The sequence below is a fragment of the Podarcis gaigeae genome (genome assembly GCF_964106915.1).
Source record: "Podarcis gaigeae genome assembly, chromosome: 13".
Taxonomy (NCBI): Eukaryota; Metazoa; Chordata; class Lepidosauria; order Squamata; family Lacertidae; genus Podarcis; species Podarcis gaigeae.
The window spans coordinates 19,072,066-19,094,826 of NC_139689.1; the positions used below are offsets into that span (position 1 = coordinate 19,072,066).

Genomic DNA, 22,761 nt, shown 5'->3' on the forward strand with positions numbered 1-22,761 from the left:
CACAAGCCCTGCCCCTTCGGGTTGTTTTCCGCGGGCTGGTAGGCGTGGTCACACTGGCTACATCCGTACCTACTGAGCCAATCAGTATACGGATACGCTTTGACGGACTTTTCCCCTTAACCAATAAATTAAAAGTATTTATGTAAATGACAGCTGCGGCTGCGCCGCGTCGTCCCGCCCCGGTTTCCCTCCACCAGCCCCTTCCCCACCACCCAATAGAAACAGAGACTATCCTGAAGGGCGGGTGACTCGTCCAATGGAGTTTAGCCAGAGGCGGGTCGAGCGGAAGGAGAGGGGGGGAGGCTGCCGCCATCTTGGATGCCGCGGAGGCCGAGAGAGGGGGGAGAGGGAGAGAGAGAGGGAAAAAGAGAGAGAGAGAGAGACCCGGAGACTCCGGAGCCGCCGGTGAGAGAGCGAGAAGGGGCGGGGCCTAGCCTAGGGGGCGGGGCCTACGAGTACCTACGGGAGCTCCGTAGGGGGCGTGGCCAATGGGAGGTCTATAGGGGGCTCTATAGGAGGTGGGCGCAGTATGGGGGAAGGTGTTTCCGTAGGCGCTGCTGCGCGAGGGGCTGCAGGCGGAGGGGGCCTCTGTTGGGGGCCAGGTGTTTGGGGTTGCAGCGGTGCGCAGGGGCCACGAACGGCGCCCTGCTGGGGAGGATGCGGGGGGGGGGGCGATGCGGTTCCACAGGTAGGACCTGCACCTATAGGATGTGAGGCCCACATGCCTCTGTAGGGAAGAGGCGCCTGGGGTGGAGCGAGAGCCTCTGGCAGGAGGATGTGGGGCGGGCGCCGTGTGATGAGGGCTACTTTGAGCCAAGGAGGGTTGTGGGTCCTTGTGATCACCTGGAAAACTTGCACATATAGTTTATACCTGATTTGGAGAGGTCCATAGAGAGGCGCGCGTGTGTGTGTATGAGAGAGAGAGAGATCTTTATTACTGAAACGATTCCTATAGGGGGTAGTCTGTTTAGGCAGAAACAACACAGTAGTATTGTGGTACTTTAAAGACTTAACAGATCTCATTATAGTATAAGCATTGTGGCATCTGATGAAGTGGATTCTCGTTTGCAAAAGCTTATGCCGTAATAAAATGTGTTCGTCTTTAAGGTTCCACAATGCTTGTTATGTTGCTAAAGTATCTAAAAGAAATAAAGGAACCCGTTAGAAAAAAAAACGTTGCTTTCATAAAGCCACCTCTCCCCCCTACCCCCGCTTGTGTGTGTGGATGTGTGTTATAGGGTCCTGTAGGGGCGTCTGTGCACCTGGGGAGGGATCTGGAGTATTTCTCAATGTAGCATTCAATGGTTGGAAAACCCCATTAGCATATAAGTGCATCTCTTAACTATAAGTAACTTCAGAGTGATAAGAATTCGTAATGAATTACTAAAGGAATGTGTAGCTAGCTGTCAACATGTCTGCATATCTATTTGCTTCTTTTCTCTAACTGGTTTTGGTTTTTGCTAGTTGTGGGCAGAGACAAGGCAGTAAGTAGGCAGAGGCATGAAGCTGCAGCCTCTTATCCAAGGGAAGGATTGCTGGTTTTTGAGATTTCATTGGCCTTTACCTGCACACTTTGCAGATTTAAGGGCTAGAGACATACATTCCCCTCCCCCCCCATTGAAAGTGAAGATTCTTAAGATTCAGAATTCTGCCCCCAGTGCCAGAGTTGCCTGGTACTATAGCCAGTCACTGACTGTAATGTAAAAAGTACATTACAAGTCACACCTTGGTCAGCCTTATGTAGAATACGTCAAGACCTAGTGAAATCTCAGTAGCTTGGCAGAAACACAGGAAGCCATATTTTATCAAATCAGATCATTGGTCTGTCTAGTATTGTCTACACTGACCTGTCATACCTCTCCCAAGTTTTCAGAAAGGAGTATTTCTCTGTCCTACCTGGAGATGCTGGAGACAAAACTTTGGATGTTCTGCATGCAGAACGTGTGCTTTACTACTAAGCTGCTTACAAATTGAGGCTACTACCTAAGATATTGAATTTCTCCTCAGGGTTGATGCTTAAAAATTGTGTGTGATCCTAGGAACTTGGAATATTTCTTCTGTTCTGTAAGGCACACCGTTAATATTGTACCATAATAGCTCAGTGATTATGTGCATAGGTGGAATCCCTGTATTATTATTTTTTCGTGTCTTGGGTTCAGGACATGTTGAAGGCTTGAAGGTAGAAAATGCACTTAGCCTATACAGTATATGTGCATTTGTTTATATATTTATAAAAGCTGTCCAGTAGATTACAACAAAAATATTTAAAAATATCAAACACAACATAGTTTTTAAAAAATGCAATACACCAGATTTTTAAAAAGGAAAAAAAAGCAGAAATTGAAAAGCTTGTTAAAATATTTATTATGTCTTCAGGTGGTCTTTAAATACCAGCAGTGTAGGAGCGAATAACATTTCCTGGTGCAGGAGATTCTATAACTGCTTCCGACATTCTCACCAGCCCAATCTCTTGGTGACAGCAGGAGATGGAAAAGGGCCTCTCCAAATGATCTAAATGGATGTGCAAGTTCATAAAAGTTCCAGGTTCAGTTGTGACTGTCAAATTATCCCTTAATAGCAGGGCTAAGAAAGGCCACTGCTTGAGGCTTTGGGAGAGCTACTGCCCATTGGAATAGACAGTACCAGGTCAGGGACTAGAGGCTGAGAGGTAATGACTCATCTGTGGGGAACACTCTGAGGCCACAACTGAAATGGGATTTGAATTCCGAGGTGGATTGGACCACATTAGCTTATGGTAACCTGATGGCAAGGCTGTCCTTAAACCTTTGACTCTGGAAAATGCTAATATATCAACTCTGTTAGTAAATGTTAATCTTGAACAGTTTGATGACAGTGTTCCCTATTGCTGACAGGGGGTGGGAAGGGGGCTTTCCAGATGTTGTTAAGGCACAGGATTCAGATGTCCCTGTTAAAAACAAATTGTGGTCCTTTTGCAGGAGAACTGCATTTACCCAGCATTCAAAACTATAGGTGGGAAATTGCCATTTTCCTCCATATAGAGTATCGATTGCATTTACGTATGAATTGTTCAATGGGCCTAGCTACCTATTGGTCACTACCTGTGACATAAATCACAGTAAAAGTTCTCTCTCTTTCTTTTAAGGTCTATAAATATGTTGGGACTGAGCTTGCTCATCATTCAAGTGCAGTAGCACTCATCTAGCCCTTTAAAAAACCATCAATGCCAAAGCATCTCCAATCTCTTTTTTTGTGAACCGTCTCCTGCCTTCCTTGATTTTTCTTTAACTTTCCAAAGGTTTGTGTGTTCCTCTCTCCTGTGGTTAAACCCCCCCCCCAATGTGTTAAAAAGAACAAGCCATGCCCACTTCATCCAATTCCTTTGATACTATTATCCCCATATTGCAGATGCCAGGTGAGGCAAAGAGAAAGTGGCTTTCTTACAGCCACCTAGCAAGTTCATAATGGAGATTGAGATTCGAATCTTGAATTTTCTGAATCGCAGCTCAGACTCTTAGCTTCTACACCACACTTAAAGAAGCAAGGCTGTTTGCATTAAGCTTGGCTGCCTCCTTCAGGCGGTCACAAATTAGTGGGAGGCACTCACACATTGGGTACATGTTCTGCAAATGGGACCTTTCTGTTGGGTACCAGAGGTTCAGGACTGTGTGTCAATCTAGGTTTTTCTTTTATCTGTGGTCTCCTCTGCAGCAATTCCCTCCCCCCCCCCCAAAAAAAAATATCCTATGGGGATTGCACAGAGCAGTTTTTACAAACTAATATAAAGGATATATAAAAATAAATATTTCCAGGGGGTGCACTTTACAGGATGCATAAACGCAGAGATAGCTTTAGAACACTCCAGAATTGAAGCCCAGTGAACTGTGACATAAATGTAGCGAAAGCCTCAGGACACTCGCAGCGGTCACTATTCATGAGGGTAGTGCCTCTAAGGCTGAAATTCTAAACATGCTTTCAGTCCTATTGGACAAAGTGGGAATCACTTCCATGTCAGATACAGCATGGGATCCAGCTGTAAGTCTTATCCAGATTTGCCTCCTTCCACCAACCCCCTGTCACTCCACATCAAGCAAAACCCAGACCTTTGCAAAGCATGTATGACATATTCTGCAGCAAGTCAGAAGGCTGTTGGGGCTGCGTTAGGTAGGTTGATATGTACAGTGCGGCTCAAGAGAGTTTTATTTCCCAAAACACTACAACTCGGTTACTCAGGCAATGAAATCAGTTGGGCTAGAAAGTGTTGCTTATATACAACACAAGGTTCGTAGTTCATCAGTAGGACACATGTTTTGCATGTGAAAGGCTCCATGTTCAAGGCTTGACATCTCCAAGCTGGGAAAGAGTTCTGTCTGAAACTGTGAAGAGCTACTGCCAGTCAGTGTAGACATTACTAGGCTAGATGGGCCAGTAGTGTGACTTTGTATAGGGCAGCTTTCTACATGAATCCCTTGCTCAAGATGCAGTGATTCACATTAACTGAATTGTTTACTTTAGAATATGCCCCACAATCTTTTGCAGTGGTTCCTTGGCAAACTGGGGTTGTTCCTTGAATGTAGAAAATGTAGACACTGAGCTGTATCAGTATGCCAGATGTAAGTAACCGACATGAGCCTGTAAATATCTGTTTTATGACAGCCACAGGAACAGAATACAAACCAAAAGAAACACCCACAACAAAAACCCAGAAGGAATCCTATAACTTACAATAGTTTAAGTAAAAGCCCAAGTTTGCCATCTTAGATGTTGGTGTCACCATTGCTTAGTGTAAGGGTTTTGTTTTACTTTTGATTCTGCTCACCAAGCTGTTCCTGTCAGTGAGCAAATCACTACTGTTTTTCTTCTTTCTCAGGCTGTTGGACTACAGCTCCCATCTTCCCTTATCGTTGATTGTGCTGGCTGGGGCTGATGGGAGCTGGTGTCCAGCAACCTCTGGAGAGCTGCAGGTTCCCCACCCCTGGTCTAAGGTTATCAGAGGGCCTGGCCTGGACTCCTGTGCCTTTAATGGCAGGCTTGATATGCAGAAATCGGCAGGTGAAGCTTTTCGTAGTGTGAAAAGAAGCATAGCCACCTGCTGATGTTTGCAGATGAACCTGCCTTTAAGGGCACTGGAACAGCATCGGGTTAATTTTCTTAAAATGCCCAGTTCTTCCAGTGAAGCCCTTCCTGCCCTCTCCCCAGCTTGTGAGATTCTGATTTCCCTCCACAGCAGGTAAGAGGAACACAGCATGTTAAAGGTATAGGTACCATCTCCAAGTGAGGACCTGGAAACTCCAAAAATTGCAATTCTGTGCATGCTTACTTGGAGAATAATTCCCTTCAAACTTGGTGGAGCTTACTTCTGAGTAGACATGCACTGAACCAAGTTGCTTTTATTCCAGAGCTGGCTTTTGACCCAGGTCTCCTGCTTGGAATAGGAAAATGTTAGGAACTTCCTGGGTTACCCAAATTCACCCTTATTGTTGGTCTACTGATGCCTTTTTGTGAAGAAAGCTTTGTTTCTGAAGGGGTGAGGTGAGAGACCCTGACTCACACTTACTTTGGGGGGGGTATGATGGGATCTTGCAGTTGACAGTAGATAAACAGGCAAGAAAAGACTTCCTAAGTTTTCTGGAGGTTAGGAAGCTGAAGGGCAGATGCCTACCAGAGTATGGAATCTTTGGGAGAGAAATGGTGAAGAACCTGGCAGGTATGTAGTCTAACTCAGGCAGCACAAGGAAGTGATAAGCTGGGCTGCGCCACTGCAGGTGTGGATCACAGTTTTGAAAGCTCCCTTACATTTGTTTCAAAATGGTAGGAAACTAGTATCCATCAGCAGGTACCAAGCTAGACTAGAAACTGTCTCCTCCTTATGGTCCCCCCCCCTTTTCCCATTGTGCACTTAACCATTGCATTCCCTCTCCCCTTTCCCCTGCCCACAAGTCTAAAGTGGTCCAGTCCACTTTGCTACCTCAGAATTCTGCTGCATGATTTTCCAAGAGGAGAATGGAAAATGTGTTGCGTTAGCTGAGCATTTTGGAGAGAGAATAGGGACTAGTTCAGACATGTGAATAAACCCATAAACATTTACTAGTTCAAATTGCACAGGCTTAACAATGGATGTTGTTTGTGGCATATTTTCAGTCTGGGAAGAAAAAACAAACATCCTGCTTTGCAGACACCTTTGCAAGCATCTCTTCACATACCTGCACTAGTGACTGGTGGGATTGCCAGCTTTCCCCCTAGCAGGGCTCTTGTGCCTTTAATACCTGTGTGACAACGAGAAATTCAGCTTTTCCTGATGTATAGATGAGGAAAGCTTAATCCACTAGACTTCTGATGGGGTGGCAGGTGTTTTCCTGCCAGGAAAAAAAAGTTACCAACCCCTAGTGCTGGGGTTTTGCTAGTCTAGGACAACTCCATTGTCTGAGGAGGCAGGAACCATTTCTTCCATCTGCAAGCCCTGTACTTTTGCTTCATTCCAGGCCTGAGTCCCTTAGACTGCAGTAACCTTAGCCAGCCACCACTGTGCCTTTATAGGTGTCTCTTGTGCTTCCCAGCTTGCTGCCTGACATGGTGGGTAGCTGGATGGGGGAGGAGGAAAAGGTGGGGCTCTTTCCCCCTGTGAGTCATGTGCTTTTTCTCACCTGCATAGGAACCTGGCTGGAAAAGAGAGAGAGAGAAGGAGAGACAACAAGCGCCCAGGGGCCACTAGGTGAGTGCAAGCCTTATAATGCATCCCCTAGCCTGGTTAAAGCAACACTGTCAAACAACAGAGCACAGAAAAGCTGGCACCTAGTCCGTTGTTGTTGTTTTTTAATGGACAAAATAAAAAGCTGCTTGATTTGTGAAACCACCCAAGTCTTCTGGGCCTTGTAAAAAGCCTAACTGTCTTTGTGCACCAAAGGCACCAAAGTCTGTAAAAGACTGTAGGAAAGAGTGGCAGATATATATACCGTATGATGGGGTTGGGGAAATCCCTGCTCCAAATCTGTTCCACCTTGGACGATCAATGTGTTTTACGTTTTTCTGGAAGACCGGGTGCCTTTAAGAGTTGCATGATTAAAAAAAACCAAACTCAACAGATGAAGCTTTCCCTAGTGTTGCATCACCTGAATACTGAGTAAAGCTCCACACGCTGAGCGTTTGCCTGTTGCATGGTCACCGGGGGGAGGTGGGAAGGAATTCTTTAATTCCACTGGGTCCAGTTTCCCCCAAGGCATTACCTCCCACTTGCCCACTTTCTCCTGGGATAATCTCTGTGATTCAGCTAGGTTTGCGGCCTTTACTTTTCATTGGACAGAAACTCTCTGCTTTTAATGAGTAGAAATCAACAGGGGGAAGCACAGTGTTGAAGAAAGCCTTACCTGTGACTTCTACTTTTTTATATATACAGCTGCTAAAAGCAGTAAATGTTCTGTCGGTTAAAACAAAGCAGTAGCTCAAATCTTACTCATCCTGCTTACCTCCATTTAGCACCTTCCAGCAGGAGGTGCTACTTCTGTCCTGGGCTTGCTTCATAACTTTGCCTTTCTGCTGGCTTTTCTTAAAGCGTCAACGCTCTATAAAGTATGAAGAGAGCCCCTCTATAGTGAAGGAAACATGGCAGACAAGAGGAAGCTACAAGGTAAGGGAGCCTACCTGCACTCTCCAAGCTCAGGGCTACTAATACATGCTAGGCACCTGGCTGGCCTGCAAAAGAGGGCGGGGCTGCTCATCAGAACAGCTGGGCCAGAGCCAGGACTCCTCTGAGCTCTCTTGGAGAGGGTGGGGTCTCGTTGGTTAGAGTGGAGGGAAGGGAAGGGTTGACTAAAGGAGCAAGAGGGGCCCCCTCTTTTTTTTTTAGAAGTGGAGAATGACTTGGGATATTAGAAAGCAATAACTATGCTCTGAAGGGAGAGAGGAGTTTAGGAAGGGGAGAGGTGGCTCGGTTCTGTTTTGGTCAGTAAGGTGAGAGGGGCAGGCTTGTGGGAAGCTGAGGGAGAGGAGAACCACCGTTCCAGAATCCTCTCAGACTGGGAGGAAGGAATGGCCAGGTATGGGCAAGGTAGATCTTAAGATTGCTCTCAGCAGGGATTTTCTCTCCCCAGGTGAGATTGATCGGTGTTTGAAAAAGGTGTCGGAAGGCGTGGAGCAGTTTGAAGATATCTGGCAGAAGGTGAGGGCTGGCAGTGGCCTCTCCTCCTAAATTCTGCCCTATTCTCTGACATCCACCCCACACTAGCCTTTTAGACCATCACATTGCCCTGTAATTGTTCTATGTCTGCAGAGGTTTCTGTTCTTCTCCACCCCACCCCCCACTTGGAATCTTTTCAGCTCCGTTTTTTTTCTGCTCTGGGTTGATTTCCACCCTGAGCCCTGGGGTCTCCCATCTTTCTCACCCCACCTCATGTTTCCTCTTTCTCCCTATGCAACAGCTCCACAATGCAGCTAATGCCAACCAGAAGGAGAAATATGAAGCCGATCTGAAAAAAGAAATAAAAAAACTCCAGGTAAACATTTTGCCTGGGCTTGTTTCCAGATCTTTTCTTACCAAATTTAGGGAACGTTGGGGTTGGAGTGATCTGAGTATCAGGACTCTAGGGGGCCCTTTGGAAGGAGCAGAGGAAGATGGGGCAGTCTTTCCCCACAGGGCTTGCTGGTTTATAGTTAGTAGAGGTTGGGGTGGCCTGGACACAGGTATGGCTCCACTGAGAAGGGGGGAGAACCTAGGTGTTTGGGGGGGTGTCATAGCTTCATTGTGAGAATGTCTTGGGATAGCAAGGATGCATAGATTAGATCAGCCTTCTCCATCCTGATGTTCTCCTGATGTTTTCAACCACACCTCCCATCATCCCTGACCATTGGTTGGAGGTTTAAAACATCTGGAGCAATCAGATCAGACATGGCTGAATTTGAGTAAGAATGAGGCTTGGAAAAGTGTAGATTTTTCACAAAGGACAGCCTGTTTAGTGTGTTTAGATTCTGTTAAAAGAAAGTGAATTCTAATTGTTGGAGCAAGGAAAGGCTAGCTTCCTTGCTCGCTAATGCCAATTCTAGCGGTGATAGCATATGATGAACAATCTAGAGGTTGTTACTTCTGTTTGCTCATACGTCTGACCACTAGCCTTCATTCATTGGAGGAAAGGTAGGTTGGCATCTTTTCCCCAACCGATCCCACCTGCCTGCTCAACTGGCCCTTCTTCTTCTGCAGAGATTGAGGGACCAGATCAAGACGTGGGTTGCATCCAATGAGATTAAGGACAAAAGGCAGCTAATAGACAACCGAAAACTCATTGAGACGGTAAGAAGAATCCTCTACCTGCTACATATTAGTGCCTGTCAACATACCTAATTAATTGGGGGTTTATTTTGGGAAATTATGTGTCTACCAAAGGTATAAAACTAACACATTTTATTGCCTTCAGCTATTTTCATGCTGGTTCTTAGTTTTGCTGAGGATCTCCTGTTTATACGTGGGCTTAACTTTGCTTAGCTCCTCCCCCACAGCATTGCAATTGGCTAGTAAGTAGTGTGACCTCATAAAGGTGAGCCAGCTTGCCTTTACAGTCCAGATATTGACTGGGAGACTTTTGCAGAAAGGGGTTCTGTGAGGAGCCCAGGAGCCCTTTGGAGCAGGTCTTCTGATTGGGAGAACATGGGATAGATGGTAAAGTTTTAGAGATGGTTTAAAGACACCCAGGGAAAAGGTCTATTGAGCTGTGGGCCAAGACTTTCCTGGGCCCTTTTGGAAAGGAGTTTAACACTTGGACAGCTGTTTTGCAACGGGCAAGCAGAGTTTTGTATTTGCCATGATGATGTGCACAGACTGGCATGATGCATATTCAGATTTTAGCTTTTCTTTTCTGCACGGTTCTGCACTGCTGTAAATCTCATCTGTTATCTTCTAATGCAGAACCATCAAGCCCAAGTGCTGTGTGTTCACTGTGGCAAAGAAAGGGTGATCACTGACCAATTCCCCGGGGGCACAAATTGCATATTAGTTGGATCATTCAAACTTGAGGGCAGCTTTGTGCATTAAATGGCTGCTTACATGTTTATTGCTGTGGGTACTTGCAGCCGACACTGGCTTCTTGGCATGTGATTTGTGACTGAAAATGCATTGGTACATACACATTTTTTATGGGTTTGCCTTAAATCTCCTTTTGCAAGGTAATGTGTGCAGAGCCATTTCTTCTGAGTTCCATACACGCACATGCACTATATTCACAAGTTTTCATTTTTTTGGGGGGGGGGGGGGAAGCTTCAGAGATAAAATGGGATGGTTGAAAAAGCTGTCAGTGAAGTTACAAAAATAGACCTGAAGCCTGGGATTCCTGGGTAGGAAGGTAAAAGGGACCCCTGACCATTAGGTCCAGTCGTGGCCGACTCTGGGGTTGCAGTGCTCATCTCGCTTTATTGGCCGAGGGAGCCGGCGTACAGCTTCCGGGTCATGTGGCCAGCATGACTAAGCTGCTTCTGGTGAACCAGAGCAGCGCACGGAAACACTGTTTACCTTCCTTGACGTGCTTTCGAACTGCTAGGTGGGCAGGAGCTGGGACTGAACAATGGGAGCTCACCCCGAACCGCCGACCTTCTGATCGGCAAGTCCTAGGCTCTGTGGTTTAACCCACAGCGCTACCTGTGTAGGAAGGGATCCTGGTAAATTCCAGCTAATGGTTAGGGAGCCAGGATTCTTTAGTTAACGGGATGGGATGCAGAGCTCTCTTAGGGCATGGAGCTGTGTGGCCCAGTTTAAACGTGGCAGCTGAATTGGGGTGGTAGGATCTTGGGATGGAAGGTAGCACTTCAAACTACAGATGAGGCAAAGCTGTTTTTAAATGTCCCTAGAGGACCTCCACCCCTAACCTACCCACCAAACTAAATGCCTCTGCCAGGGAACAAGCAACACAGTAGTAGAAAGGTTCCGATCCAACCACATCCTTTCTACTGCACTGGTTTTTTTACTTGCAGTGGGCTTTTAAAAAAAATACACAAGAATGATTTAGAAATGGTTATCCCTCCATTGCTGTCTGGAATAGAACAGTCCATTCTACCACCTGAGGATTCTGCCACTTCATTCTGCTGGCTGTGGTTCTTGGGCTGGATCTGCAGTCCCCATGTTCAGGAAAAGTACCAATTCCCCATAGGGGTTTGCTTCAATATTTAGGTGGAAGAATTGTGTGATTGAATGGTCCCTTTTAACAAAGTAAGATCCCATTTTGTATCCTTTAAATGCCTACTGCAGATAGAATTCTCAGCCCACCAATGTTCAAAAGCCCGAGAAGAGTTACCCTTTCCCCACCCTGATTGAAGATTGAAAACTGGGGCTGTAACATGCTTGGAAGTAATTAATCTAGGTTTATTTACTTATTTTGCAATTTATCTCCTCTGCTGCTGCTGAGGATTTCTGTCTTTTCAAATGATCACTGAGCAGGGAATATATGCTGATAGCTTGGACTTCTCCGCGGTCCTTAGCTCAGCTAGTTACCTCTGGTCTGTCTTTTCCAGCAAATGGAGCGGTTCAAGGTAGTGGAACGTGAGACCAAGACGAAAGCCTACTCGAAGGAGGGCCTGGGCCTGGCGCAGAAGGTGGACCCAGCCCAGAAGGAAAAGGAGGAGGTCGGGCAGTGGCTGACGGTGAGGACAAGTGGAGGCTGGCTGCTAAATGCCTGGAAGGAGGAGCTGCTTTTTAGCAGAGGAAGAGAGAAGGAAGCTCTGGTTTTTAAGGGGTGTGGCTTTAAAGCAGGAGCAGGAGAACCTCTGGACCTCCAGATATCCTTGGACTACATCCAACTTGCATCAGCCCTGACCATTAGCTGTACTGACTGGGACTGATAGAGGTTATAGAATCTGTTAGCAACCAGAGGACCACCAATAACCCCTTCCTGCTTTAAAACTTCCTCTTTTTATAGTACTGAATGTAAGCTGTGACCTTATGCCATGTGATACAAGTGGTCCTCCCTTTCCACTCATAGTTGACATTGGAGGCTTGAGGATCAGACATGGGGGGAGGGGGAGACAGATTCATCCCTCTCCCCCCAAAAAAAGTTTTGTCTTCTCACCTGAACCCGACAGCTTCTGACTACCAGACTTTGTTTTCTAATGCTAGCAAACAGAGAGCCATGAGGCTCTGTCTGGGGCTGTAGGGGAAATCTGTGCCCATCCAGATACTGTTGGTGCTGCAAGCACAGCCAGTGGCCGAGGATGGTGCGAGTTTTAGTCCAATAATATCCGGACAGTCACAGTTAGCCACCCATTGGCAAGAGGGAGAACCCCTTTTCCATGGTGAGGGAGGATTGGGGAGGATAACATGTTTCTTTCTGTCTGTCCTTCAGAACACAATAGACACCTTGAACATGCAGGTGGATCAGTTTGAGAGCGAAGTGGAGTCGCTGTCTGTCCAGACACGCAAGAAGAAAGGAGACAAGGATGTGAGTCGATGGATGATGTCCTCCTCAGAGGCTGGAGGGTTGTGTTTGGGGAAATGGCATCACCTAACAGGTCAGAAGCCAAGGTGGAGGTATCTATGGGAGCTAGGACTTCTGAGACCTCACAAGAAACAAGATTCTGTGAGGTTGGGGGTCAGGCTGAGAGGTGGTGCCTGGGTGCTATGCTGTGAGCTTCCTGGATGGGCGAGGATTTGAACCTGGCTCTCTTCCCCTCCCCTCCCCACCACACAGAAGCAAGACCGGATCGAGGGCCTGAAGCGGCACATTGAGAAACACCGGTACCACATTCGGATGCTGGAGACCATCCTGCGGATGCTGGACAACGACTCCATCAACGTGGACTCCATCCGCAAGATCAAGGATGACGTGGAATACTATGTGGATTCCTCGCAGGACCCTGATTTTGAGGAGAACGAGTTCCTCTATGATGACCTCGACTTAGAAGACATTCGTAAGTGTCTCCTTTGGGTGGGCTGCTTCTGGTTGAGGTTATATGTGGTGTGGGGGAAGCCAAAGCAGCCTTGAGACTTGGGGAAGAAGCAGTATTGCAGTGCTAGCTATGATAACTGTGAAGGAGCAAACCTCAAATCATTTTAAATCAACCAGTTATTCCCTCCTAACAAAACCTGTGGCCTAGAGGCAACTGTCAGTTTGAGCGTAGCATTTAGCTTGATACCCATCCACCCTTAGAACCGCCCTGAGACCTCCGGGTATAGGGCGGTATATAAATTCAAGAAATAATAATAATATTTAGAAATTTGGGCTTTTACTGGGTAGGCGCTGCCATTTGGCTGTTGTCGCAGATTTAGCATTTGGTGGGAGTCTGTTGTGGTTCTCTGCATTTTATTATTGCTAGATAGCTCATTAACTGTTCTGAGATTTGTTTTGTTTTGTTGCTACTTGAACTATATCTGTTCACCTGGGCTACTGACTCTGAACGCTTGCGTCGTGACCCTTCTTAAAACTCCAGGAGCATATGCTGGTCTTTGTGTCCCAGAAACTTGTTAGGATGGTTTACTTCAGTGCATTGTAGTGATGGGGTTTGGTATAAATTAGAATTGGGCGTACTGATCGCTGATTTCATCTTAATCCTTTTTTTGGGAGGACGGCGCTTGCCAGGATATCGGTATACTTTTCAGATATAAAGTGGCACAGCAGTGAACTCTTGCAAAGCCCAGACAGCGGGATCATATCCTGTAACAGCAGTACCCACCTGCTGGATTGTGCCACCGCCTACGAACTGTAGCCTCTTTGGGTTCATAAGCATCTCCTTGTTCTTGACTCTGCAGCACAGGCCCTGGTTGCCACTTCCCCACCCAGCCACAGTCACATGGAGGATGAGATGTTCAACCAGTCAAGCAGCACGCCTACCTCCACCACGTCCAGCTCCCCAATCCCTCCCAGCCCTGCGAACTGCACAACAGTAAGGAGGCTCCCCTGTTACGATGCCAGGGGTTGGGGGTAGGAAAGGGAAACTTTCGGGTTTATATCAGCTTGAGCGAATAGTACTGACTGCTTCTACAGGTTGTTAGAAACCCAGCTTGCTTTCTTAGTTCCACGGGTAACAGCTCTTCTAATCAGGCCTTCCTTCCTTCCTTTAGGAGAACTCTGAAGATGACAAGAAACGGGGACGATCAACAGACAGTGAAGTGAGCCAAGTGAGTTTGGAGCCCAGAATTCATTCCTCTCAAGGGTTCGGCTTTTGGAAGACGGGTTAGAAACTCCCTTGGTGATTTGGGCAAGGGGAGAGGAGCCAGGGCTTCTTGGGACAGAGGGGCATCGGGACTAGTTAGGTAGAGCCATTTCCAGCGTGTTACTTCTGATCTGGTTCAGTTCTGTTGTGAAGACTGTACCACTTCCAGAATGCATGCAAGTGTAGGGCTGGGGGGAGGAGGGTTGGGCAGAGCCACTTGCTTTGAGAGTAACACCAACATTGCAGTCTCCTTAACGTACAAACACCTTGCATGTGAGAGGGGAACAGTTTCTATCAGGCCACCTCCTAAAAAGTTAGCTTTGACAGGCCAGGAGTTGTGAGTTTGCTTTCCCCTGGGCTCCCCTCTCTGAAAGCATTTTCTGAGGTGGTACAGCCCAATAAGAGGACTGTACCATCACCATAAGGAAGGTATGTTTTAGGCCAGCTCTTAAAAGAGTGGAGGGACGGGTGAACCAAGACATGAATGGTTCCTAGTTTTGCCCTCTTTGGAGTAGAAAGGCAGCAGTTATGATCCTAAATCTTCTCTCCCCCCCCTCCCATCCTTCTCTCCCCCCAGTCCCCAGCGAAGAATGGTTCGAAAAGCCTCCACAACCACCACCACCAGCCGCCTCCCACAATCCCCACCAGCTACCCGATGGGCGGCAGCTCCAGCACTTCGTCCTCGCTGGGGGATGGGCCTGGTTCCAACAGCAACGGGGCTGTGGCTGGCAGTGGGAACGCGAGCGGCAAAGCTAACCCTCCGGCAGGGCACGCACCCACCACCCCGACCCCTTACGCCCAGGCTGTGGCGCCCCCGCCCACCAGCACCAATGCCTCTCAGCCCCGGCCTCCCAGCACCCAGCAGAACGCCAGCAAGCAGAACGGGGCAACCAGTGAGTCTGGGGGTCTGGGCCATTGCTTCAAGTTTCCCAAAAGATTTCTGGGGGGTTAGGAATGGCTGCTGTGTTGCAGATGCCAGGTGTTTAGCAGGGTCGCCTGATGTTGCCTTATGTAGCTGTGCCTTTTCAACAGCATCTTGAAAACCCACAGGGGATAATCCTCCATGCTCCGAAAAGTGTCGCCTGCCAGTTCTTTCCTATCCAGCAATAGCTAAAGGCCAGGCTGTAATGTAGCGAGGCCGGCAGGTGCTGTTTTATAGGCTACGGGAGGGGAGGGTTGAGACGAAGCCAAAGTTAGGAGCTGCTCCATTGACACCTAGGCCAGGAAGCTCAGTTTCCCCTTGTTTGTGTAACATTGTGACTGTTTAGCCCAGAAGTCAAGCCAGAGCTTCTGTTTTTTTCAATCCCTCCTGCCTAGGTTATAGTTCTGTGGTAGCGGACAGCAGTTCAGACTCCACGCTAAGCAGCGGCAACCAGGCATTGCCTAATCAGACGGCATCGCACAACCCGCCCAGCGCTTCTGTGTGAGTTTCTGTCTTGTCCTTTCCTGGCTGTCCTTTCTCACTCTTCCCACCATGGTCCACTTTTCCAAGTGGGCAGACCATACAGTTTTACTCGGTTGTAAGTGGTGTTTTGCTCTCTTTTTTGCCATCTTTTGGCAAAGTGTATTATTTTATTTTATTTTTTAAATCTTGATTTAAAGAAATACGGGTAAATATAAGCAACCAAAATTGCAAAAGAGAAATCTTTAATAGTAATAATAATAATAATAATAATAATAATAATAATAATAATAATAATAATAGAAAAGAATACCAAACTCTGCAAAGCAAAAGTGCATTATTTGGCAGCATTTTTTTTTTTTTTAAAAAAACTTCTGTGTATCTTGGTATCTGGGCACACAAGGAGCTGGGCTGTAAATGTTGCTAATGAATAAATAAAATACAGTCATACCTCGGGCTGAATGTGCTTCAGATTGAGCGCTTTCAGGTTGGGCTCCGCGGCAACCCGGAAGTAATGGAGTGCGTTACTTCTGGGTTTCAGTGCTCACGCATGCGCAGACACTCAAAATGACATCATGCACGGAAGCGGCAAAACGCGACCCGTGCACGCACAGACATGCTGTCGCGTCTTACGTTCTATTCAGGATGCGAACAGGGCTCTGGAATGGATCCCGTTCGCATCCCGAGGTACCACTGTATAACTTTGCTCTTTAGCTCTGGTCGGAGGCAGTAGTGCTTCTGAATGTCAGTTGCTGGAAACCGAGGAAGGGAGAGGGGGCTCTTGGGCTTGGCTCCTGCATTGGGGCATCTGGTTAGCCACTGTGAGAGCAGGATGCTGGAATAGATGGGTCATTGGTTCAACCCAACAGGGCTTTTCTTATGTTCATATTTACTTCTGGGCTCAGTTTAGAGTGCTTTTATAAAGACTCAGGCTATGCCAGGATGTTCTCAAGAAAGGTGTTCTAGTCTGCATAAACCTGTCTGAAATCAGAGCCCCTCCTTGGCTTCCCGTCACTGCCAGAGATGCAACCAGAGAGGGTCTTTTCGATGATGGCGCCTATACTTTGGAACATCCTCCCTGGGAGATATGACAGGTTCTCTCCTTTCCTGTGTTTGGGTGAGAGGTCTAAAGCTTTGAAGGAGGTGCAACCCTGACTTCTGTGTCTCGCCTCCTTTGGCAGCAAAGAGCCCAGCGCAACTTCACAGCCACCAAGCGGTGGCAACACCACTGGATCCAGCCTCCTGGTGCCTCTGACTGCCAACCCTCCTGCCTCGCCCACGCCCAGCTTCTCTGACAGCAAGCCTGCCCAGACCCTGCTCAACGGGCCACCCCAGTTCAGCTCCGCAGCAGAGATCAAGGTGAGCGATCGCTTGTGCTCCGCACGCAACAGGCTGCTTCCAGCCCTCTTTCCTCCCATGGAATTTGGGCTGGTGTTTGTGGCTGTGCTTGTCCCACATCATCCTCTCAAAAGAACCCTGGAAGGTAGGTTTGCCCGAGAGAAGGTGACTTAACTACCTGTGTTCTCCCTGTGAGTCTTAATCACTGCAGCAGCTTTCATAAAAACAGATTTCTCTCACTCCTCCTTTGCTACGTTTGTGTGTCCTGCAGGCACCTGAGCCTCTAAGTACATTGAAGTCAATGGCTGAGAGGGCAGCTATCGGCTCTAGCATAGAGGACCCCGTGCCATCGCTTCATCTCGCTGAAAGGGGTAAGTGTGGGGAGAGAGGCATTGCCCCTGCCTCAGGGGGAGGCCAAATAGTGTCAGCACAGTTCAGGCGCACATTTCTGAATCCTGTGGCATTCCTGAGTGTGCCTGACAACCTTGATCAGAAATTGAAGTGTGGCTACTTTGGATGAGAGGTGGTGGTTTCTAAGACCACCAGTCTCCACTCTTCTCTCTCTGTTCCATTCTACGCCCACCCCCAACAACAACAACAACAAGAAAAATTCTTGGCCTACAGGCAAGTCATTCTACTATAGATCTCAGCCCTTCCATTCACCATTTGTGTTGGCAGTTGAGGAGCAGGCTGCCATCTGGTACACAACAATCAATTTTTTCTGGCCCAGATGTTGTCCCTGGAGCTTTTCATTGCTTGATATTTTAAGCCAAGAATCTGTGACAGAGTCAAGCTTGCTTTAAAATGAGATAATAATAAAAAAATAAATGAAAGTGTTCTCTGAGGCTGTGGGTCTGTTCAAGAGAAGGAAGACATTTTGGAGGAAAAAAATGAACTCTCCCAAGTTCTGAGTAGTACACGTAGACCACTGATTTCACTTACACGATCACAGCTTTATGCAGGTCATGAATAAATAAATGCCAAGTGTGGTAGGGAATGGGGTGTGGGGGAGCAGGAAAAAATGGCTGGCGAATCCCATTGGCCGTTGGGAGAGCGTTTGGGTGTAGTTGAAAAGTTGGAGAGCGGAGGAGGTTGCAGAACATTTGGGAGGCTGCTGGAAAGAGATCAGAGGAGGCCAGAGAGATTTGTGGAGGAGTTAGAGATTTGCTTCTCTTTCTCCCCGGTTTGCTGGGGGTGTTCTGCCTTTACAGGATTTTGCTTATACATGCAATAGCAAGAAATGAGATCGACCTGAACTGTAATCCGCAGCCACCTTTTAAGAGATGGTAGCAAGGATAATAACTCTTGATGAATCAAAGGACTCGTCTTGAGAAGCAGGAGGAGCTGTGTTTAAAAATACAGCCTTCAGAGTCCAGGCTCGCTTGAATTGTATCCTGAGAGCGTGTGTCAAGTCCCTGCTGAGTGATTCTTTCCCCTTTTCTGCTCCAGCTGATATCTTAATTACGAGCACGACCTCCCAGCCAGCCTCCAACCAGCCCCCCATCCAGCTATCTGAGGTGAACATCCCCCTTTCGCTCGGGGTGTGCCCCCTGGGGCCTGTGCCTCTCACCAAGGAGCAGCTCTACCAACAGGCCATGGAGGAGGCCGCCTGGCACCACATGCCTCATCCTTCTGATTCAGAAAGGATCCGGTAAGAGGGTTGCCCTGGGGTGTGTGGGGTGTGTGGGTGTGTCAGGGGCCTTTGCCTTTCACAGTCCACGTCACATCCTCAAGTTCTCTGAACTGTAAATTGTCAGTCCAGTTTTCATATCGCCAGCGCAGCTCAAAATCTTCCCTTTACTTATAAGGATGCAACAAAAACCCACTGTCACACATGGGAGACACACGGGGAGATGCAATGCATGGGGATGTCCCTGCTAGGTGAGGAAAAGAGCCATCCTAGAATCAAGGAATTGTAAAGTTGGAATGGGCTGCAAGGGTCATCTAGTCCAATCCCCGAAACACAAGAATCTTTTGCTCAAATGTGGGATTTCAAATCCATGACCCCGAGATGAAGAGCCTCAGGCTTTGCTAACTGAGCCGCTCTGGCAATTGCTGTTGCCTTTGATGCCCTCCCTTGACCCTGAGGATTTAGAGCATCCATTTCCAGTATTTGAGGGGCAAGTATTCGTAAGAAAATAAGATCCTGCTGGAGCAGACCAAAGGCCCATTGAGTCCAGCATCCTATCCTCACGGAGTCAAATAATTGCCTGTGCAAAACCAGGAAGCACAAGAGCAGTCTCCCCTCTTGTGTTTTCCAGCAACGCGTATTCAGAAGTGTTGCTGCCTCCCAACTATTGAGGCCAAGCATAACCATAATGGCTAGTAGCCATTGATAACCCTCTCCTCTCTGAATTTGCCCCCTCCTCTTTTAAAGCCATCCAAGGCCATCACTGCCTCCTGTGGGAAGCAAGTTCCTTAGCTGAACTATTCCAAAGGGTGGTGGCCACGCAGCATAACACCAGTCCTGCAGGAACGGCACTGACTGACGGTCCTCACAGACTGAATTCAGTCAATAACACTAGCATATAATGTCCCTAATGACTTGGAACCCAAACCCTGAGATTGCACACCCACCCACACCTTGAGATGGTTGGACATTATGGAGGCCCATCAGTCACCAAATAGTGGCAGATGGAGGGAGAGAGTGGCACAATCCGGTGGGAATTGCTCATATCGTTTCCAACTGTTTTCCTTGGTTCACTTCCTCCATTCCACTCCAGTTGCCATCTTGAACTACCGGCTTTAACCCTCCAATCAGTTTATCTGTGGGGTTTGAGGTGTGTGCATGCACACGTAGGGGATGGGGAGACTGCTGCTGCTGCCACCACCACCAGGCTGGAGTTGAACACTCTCATCTTCTTAACCCCATAGGCAATATCTGCCGCGAAACCCCTGCCCGACCCCTCCGTACCACCACCAGATGCCTCCCCCACACTCCGATACGGTGGAGTTCTACCAGCGCCTCTCTACAGAGACCCTTTTCTTCATCTTCTACTATTTGGAGGTAAGACGTAGAATTTCTGTCGGTAGTTTCTGATGGACAGGTTTTGCCACCCTTTCCCCACCGCCACTGGCACCCACTGGGGCCTATAAGTGCTCCATGGATGTGCTACTAGTATCCCTCGCTTGGAACTGGTACCAATGTGTGTATCCCACAAGCCCTCACCTGTCCCCTTATGCTTTGAAGGGCACGAAGGCACAATACCTGGCAGCGAAGGCGCTGAAGAAGCAGTCCTGGCGCTTCCACACAAAGTACATGATGTGGTTCCAGCGGCACGAAGAACCCAAGACCATCACTGATGAATTTGAGCAGGTGAGGGGACCACAGAAGCTCCTGTGTGGGGGTGGGAATGGGCCCAGCACATGGATTCCCAACCCCCCCGGAAGCTGCCTTATACTGAACCAGACCGTTGGTCTGTCGGGCTTGGCATTGTCTACACTGATTGGCAGTAGCTTTCCCGGGTTTTTCAGGCAGGTTCCTATGCAATCCTACATGGAGATGCCAGGATTTGAACCAGGGACCTTCTCTGAAGGCACAGCAGATGCTCTGCCACTGAGCTATGGCCCTTCTCTTACCAGAAGAGAAGAATGGGGGGGGGGGATAATGAGGGAACCAGAGTAAGTAGCCAGGTAAAGCGTAGAAACTTTGCCTGCTAGACCCTGGAGCTTCTTGTTGAGTTTTGAGCCAGTTAATTCCATTGTCATGAAAACTAGAAACCCTTATTGTAAATTTTTGGGTTTTTTTAAGGATTCCAGTCTGCATGAATTCCGCTGTAACTCCCATGAGGATGTTGTTTGGCTTGAATGTCTGAGGGTAGGGCTTAAGAGTACAAAATGACTGTGCAGTGCCTCTGGGAATTTTATAATCGTTGGTTTTCTTCTGTAACAGGGAGTTGGGGAGAAAGTAGAAAGCAGAAAGGACAGTTTTCCCATTTTCAAGGTCCTACATAGTTTTCTTGTGGACATTGTTGAATTGAGTAAGAGTCACTTCTAATACAGCTTTGCTTCAGCGCTCTCTGCATTTAGTAAATGCAGAAAAGGTTTTGAGGTTCTCGGGAGCTGTGGTTCATGCCACTGTCCGCAGGGAAAGCTAGTTACCTGAGTGTGACTTCTCCCCTCAAGGAAAATATAGAGAAGGGAGGGAGGTCTGTATTCTTCTGCTTGCTTCATAGACATACCTACCCCTGAAATGGGTATTCTGAGGTCTCTTCTCCCCACATAGCTATATGGCATTGGGGTTCAGCAGGTCTGCATGCTTTAAGAGGATGTAACTGGGATACTGAGGGGCCCCCGAAGCCCTTCCTCCTCACTGGGAAGTAGCCCTTGCCTCCTGCTATCAAGTTTTAATCTGGCATGAGAGCGGAGTTGCTAAGCTGTTAATTCTCTGACTCTTCCTTGCTGGGTAAGAGGAAGTTCATTCTCCTATACACTTTGTCTCTCTCGTTTCTGTGCAGGGCACTTACATCTACTTTGACTACGAGAAATGGGGCCAGCGCAAAAAGGAGGGTTTCACCTTTGAATACCGCTACCTGGAAGACCGGGACCTGCAGTGATGACCTGGGGCCAGCAGGGGGTGCCAAGCCTTCCTTCCAGAGACAACTGTGGTGCGCTTGGGGCAGCAGCAAAGGAAGACCAACCAATAACACCACATCACCCCACACACACCCCACCCGTCACAACTGTGGGGGAACGGGGCGAGCTGCACGTTTTTTTAAAAAAAATGCATGCAAGTTTTAAAAGTGACCGCGGGACGGAGGAGGAGGGGCGGCAGTGGCGGGATTCTCCTCTGCCTTTTCCTGGCTCTCTTCTGCCTGTAATGCATACGAAGAGGTCGGGGGAAAAAGGGGAAATGCTCTTCATGTGCACCAGGTTCGGGTGAGAGAGTGGAGATTAAAAAAGAATTTGAGAATCCCACCAAAAGAGTGACTTCCCCCCAATCTACATTTTTGTGTGTCTTCTAAATTGGAGAATTTATTATGCCCCTTCCGCCACCAATTGCAGCAAACACCAACATCCTGTCCTCCTTTGCCCTCCTCGCCAACCTCTCAAGTGCAGACGTCACCCCCGATTTGGCTGCCATCATATGCCCAAGTTTGTGACAGATGAGGGCGCAGGGCTCTATAAATATCCCCAATAGTCAGAAGCGTTGGCAACAGTTCAGGGTGACTTTGCTCCAACCTCTGCCTAGTTGTCACTGCTGGAAATGGCAAAAAGCAAAATGACGTCAACTTGTTACCAACCAGTGAAGTCAGCCGGCTGCCAGAAAGGATCCCAGCATAAAGTATTTTGTGGACTGGTACCTTCTGTTAACATTTGATAGGCTGCCGTATTTTTTCACTTGCTTCTGCAGGTGATGTTGTCGAGGGACACAAAACGCCACCTGTCCTCATCAATTCAGTTTGGAAAAATTCCCAAAGCTCCCTTTCCTGACTGAAACTTTGACTTAAGGGAGTCTATCCCCACCCCCACCCCCTTTGCTGCTTCTCTCCTAACCCCCCACCCCCACCCCCCGTTTTCCAAAATTTTGTTGCCACCCTAAATTTGGTATCTGAGCTCATATCTTAATCTGCTGCTCCTCCCACAGAGAGACCCTCCCCCTTGATGACTTGCAATTTATTCCTGATTGGAGGGGAAAGACTTGGGGAAACCCAGAGAGAGATGGAAAGACAGCTGTGTCCCACCATCTCCCTCCTCATGCAGCCCCCTGAACTGGAGCACCCCGCCCATGCCGCTGTTTAAGATATTTTTTCGTAAGCCTATTTTCGTTTTGGAAAATATTTATGAATAAATAGTTTTATATGAATGTTCTTCTTCTCTTGTAGAGAAAAGGGGAGATAAAATTGGGGGTGGGTGGAACAAAGGGGTGTGAAGAAATCCAATAACCTACTTTCTCTTTGTGCCTCGCAGAAGAGGCAGTG

The 22,761-nt window shown here is 47.8% G+C and overlaps 1 protein-coding gene and 1 long non-coding RNA gene across 4 annotated transcripts; one reads left to right on the plus strand and one right to left on the minus strand.

The window, feature by feature from the left end:
• The first annotated feature begins 287 nt into the window (after positions 1–287).
• On the plus strand, positions 288–22,646 carry CNOT3 (CCR4-NOT transcription complex subunit 3). 3 transcript variants are annotated; one of them, XM_083707784.1, is made up of 19 exons: positions 288–405; positions 6,632–6,691; positions 7,529–7,603; positions 8,067–8,134; positions 8,394–8,468; positions 9,170–9,259; positions 11,467–11,595; positions 12,294–12,389; positions 12,639–12,858; positions 13,697–13,830; positions 14,009–14,065; positions 14,678–14,993; positions 15,418–15,523; positions 16,684–16,861; positions 17,112–17,211; positions 18,290–18,491; positions 19,715–19,847; positions 20,031–20,156; positions 21,298–22,646. In XM_083707784.1, the coding sequence occupies exons 3-19, from the start codon at positions 7,579–7,581 to the stop codon at positions 21,394–21,396; spliced, it is 2,154 nt and encodes a 717-aa protein (XP_083563910.1). In that variant the 5' UTR covers positions 288–405; positions 6,632–6,691; positions 7,529–7,578; the 3' UTR covers positions 21,397–22,646. The 3 variants fall into 3 exon arrangements, with proteins under 3 accessions (XP_083563910.1, XP_083563911.1, XP_083563912.1); XM_083707785.1 differs by lacking the exon at positions 288–405 and adding an exon at positions 2,282–5,686; XM_083707786.1 differs by lacking the exons at positions 288–405; positions 6,632–6,691; positions 7,529–7,603; ... (1 more) ...; positions 8,394–8,468; positions 9,170–9,259 and adding an exon at positions 9,528–9,625.
• Positions 6,049–8,444, minus strand: LOC310829404. The gene is made up of 3 exons (XR_014557255.1): positions 8,363–8,444; positions 7,443–7,538; positions 6,049–6,245 (listed from the first exon to the last, which is right to left on the minus strand). It is a non-coding gene; the product is annotated as an uncharacterized lncRNA (long non-coding RNA).
• Positions 22,647–22,761: the final 115 nt, after the last annotated feature.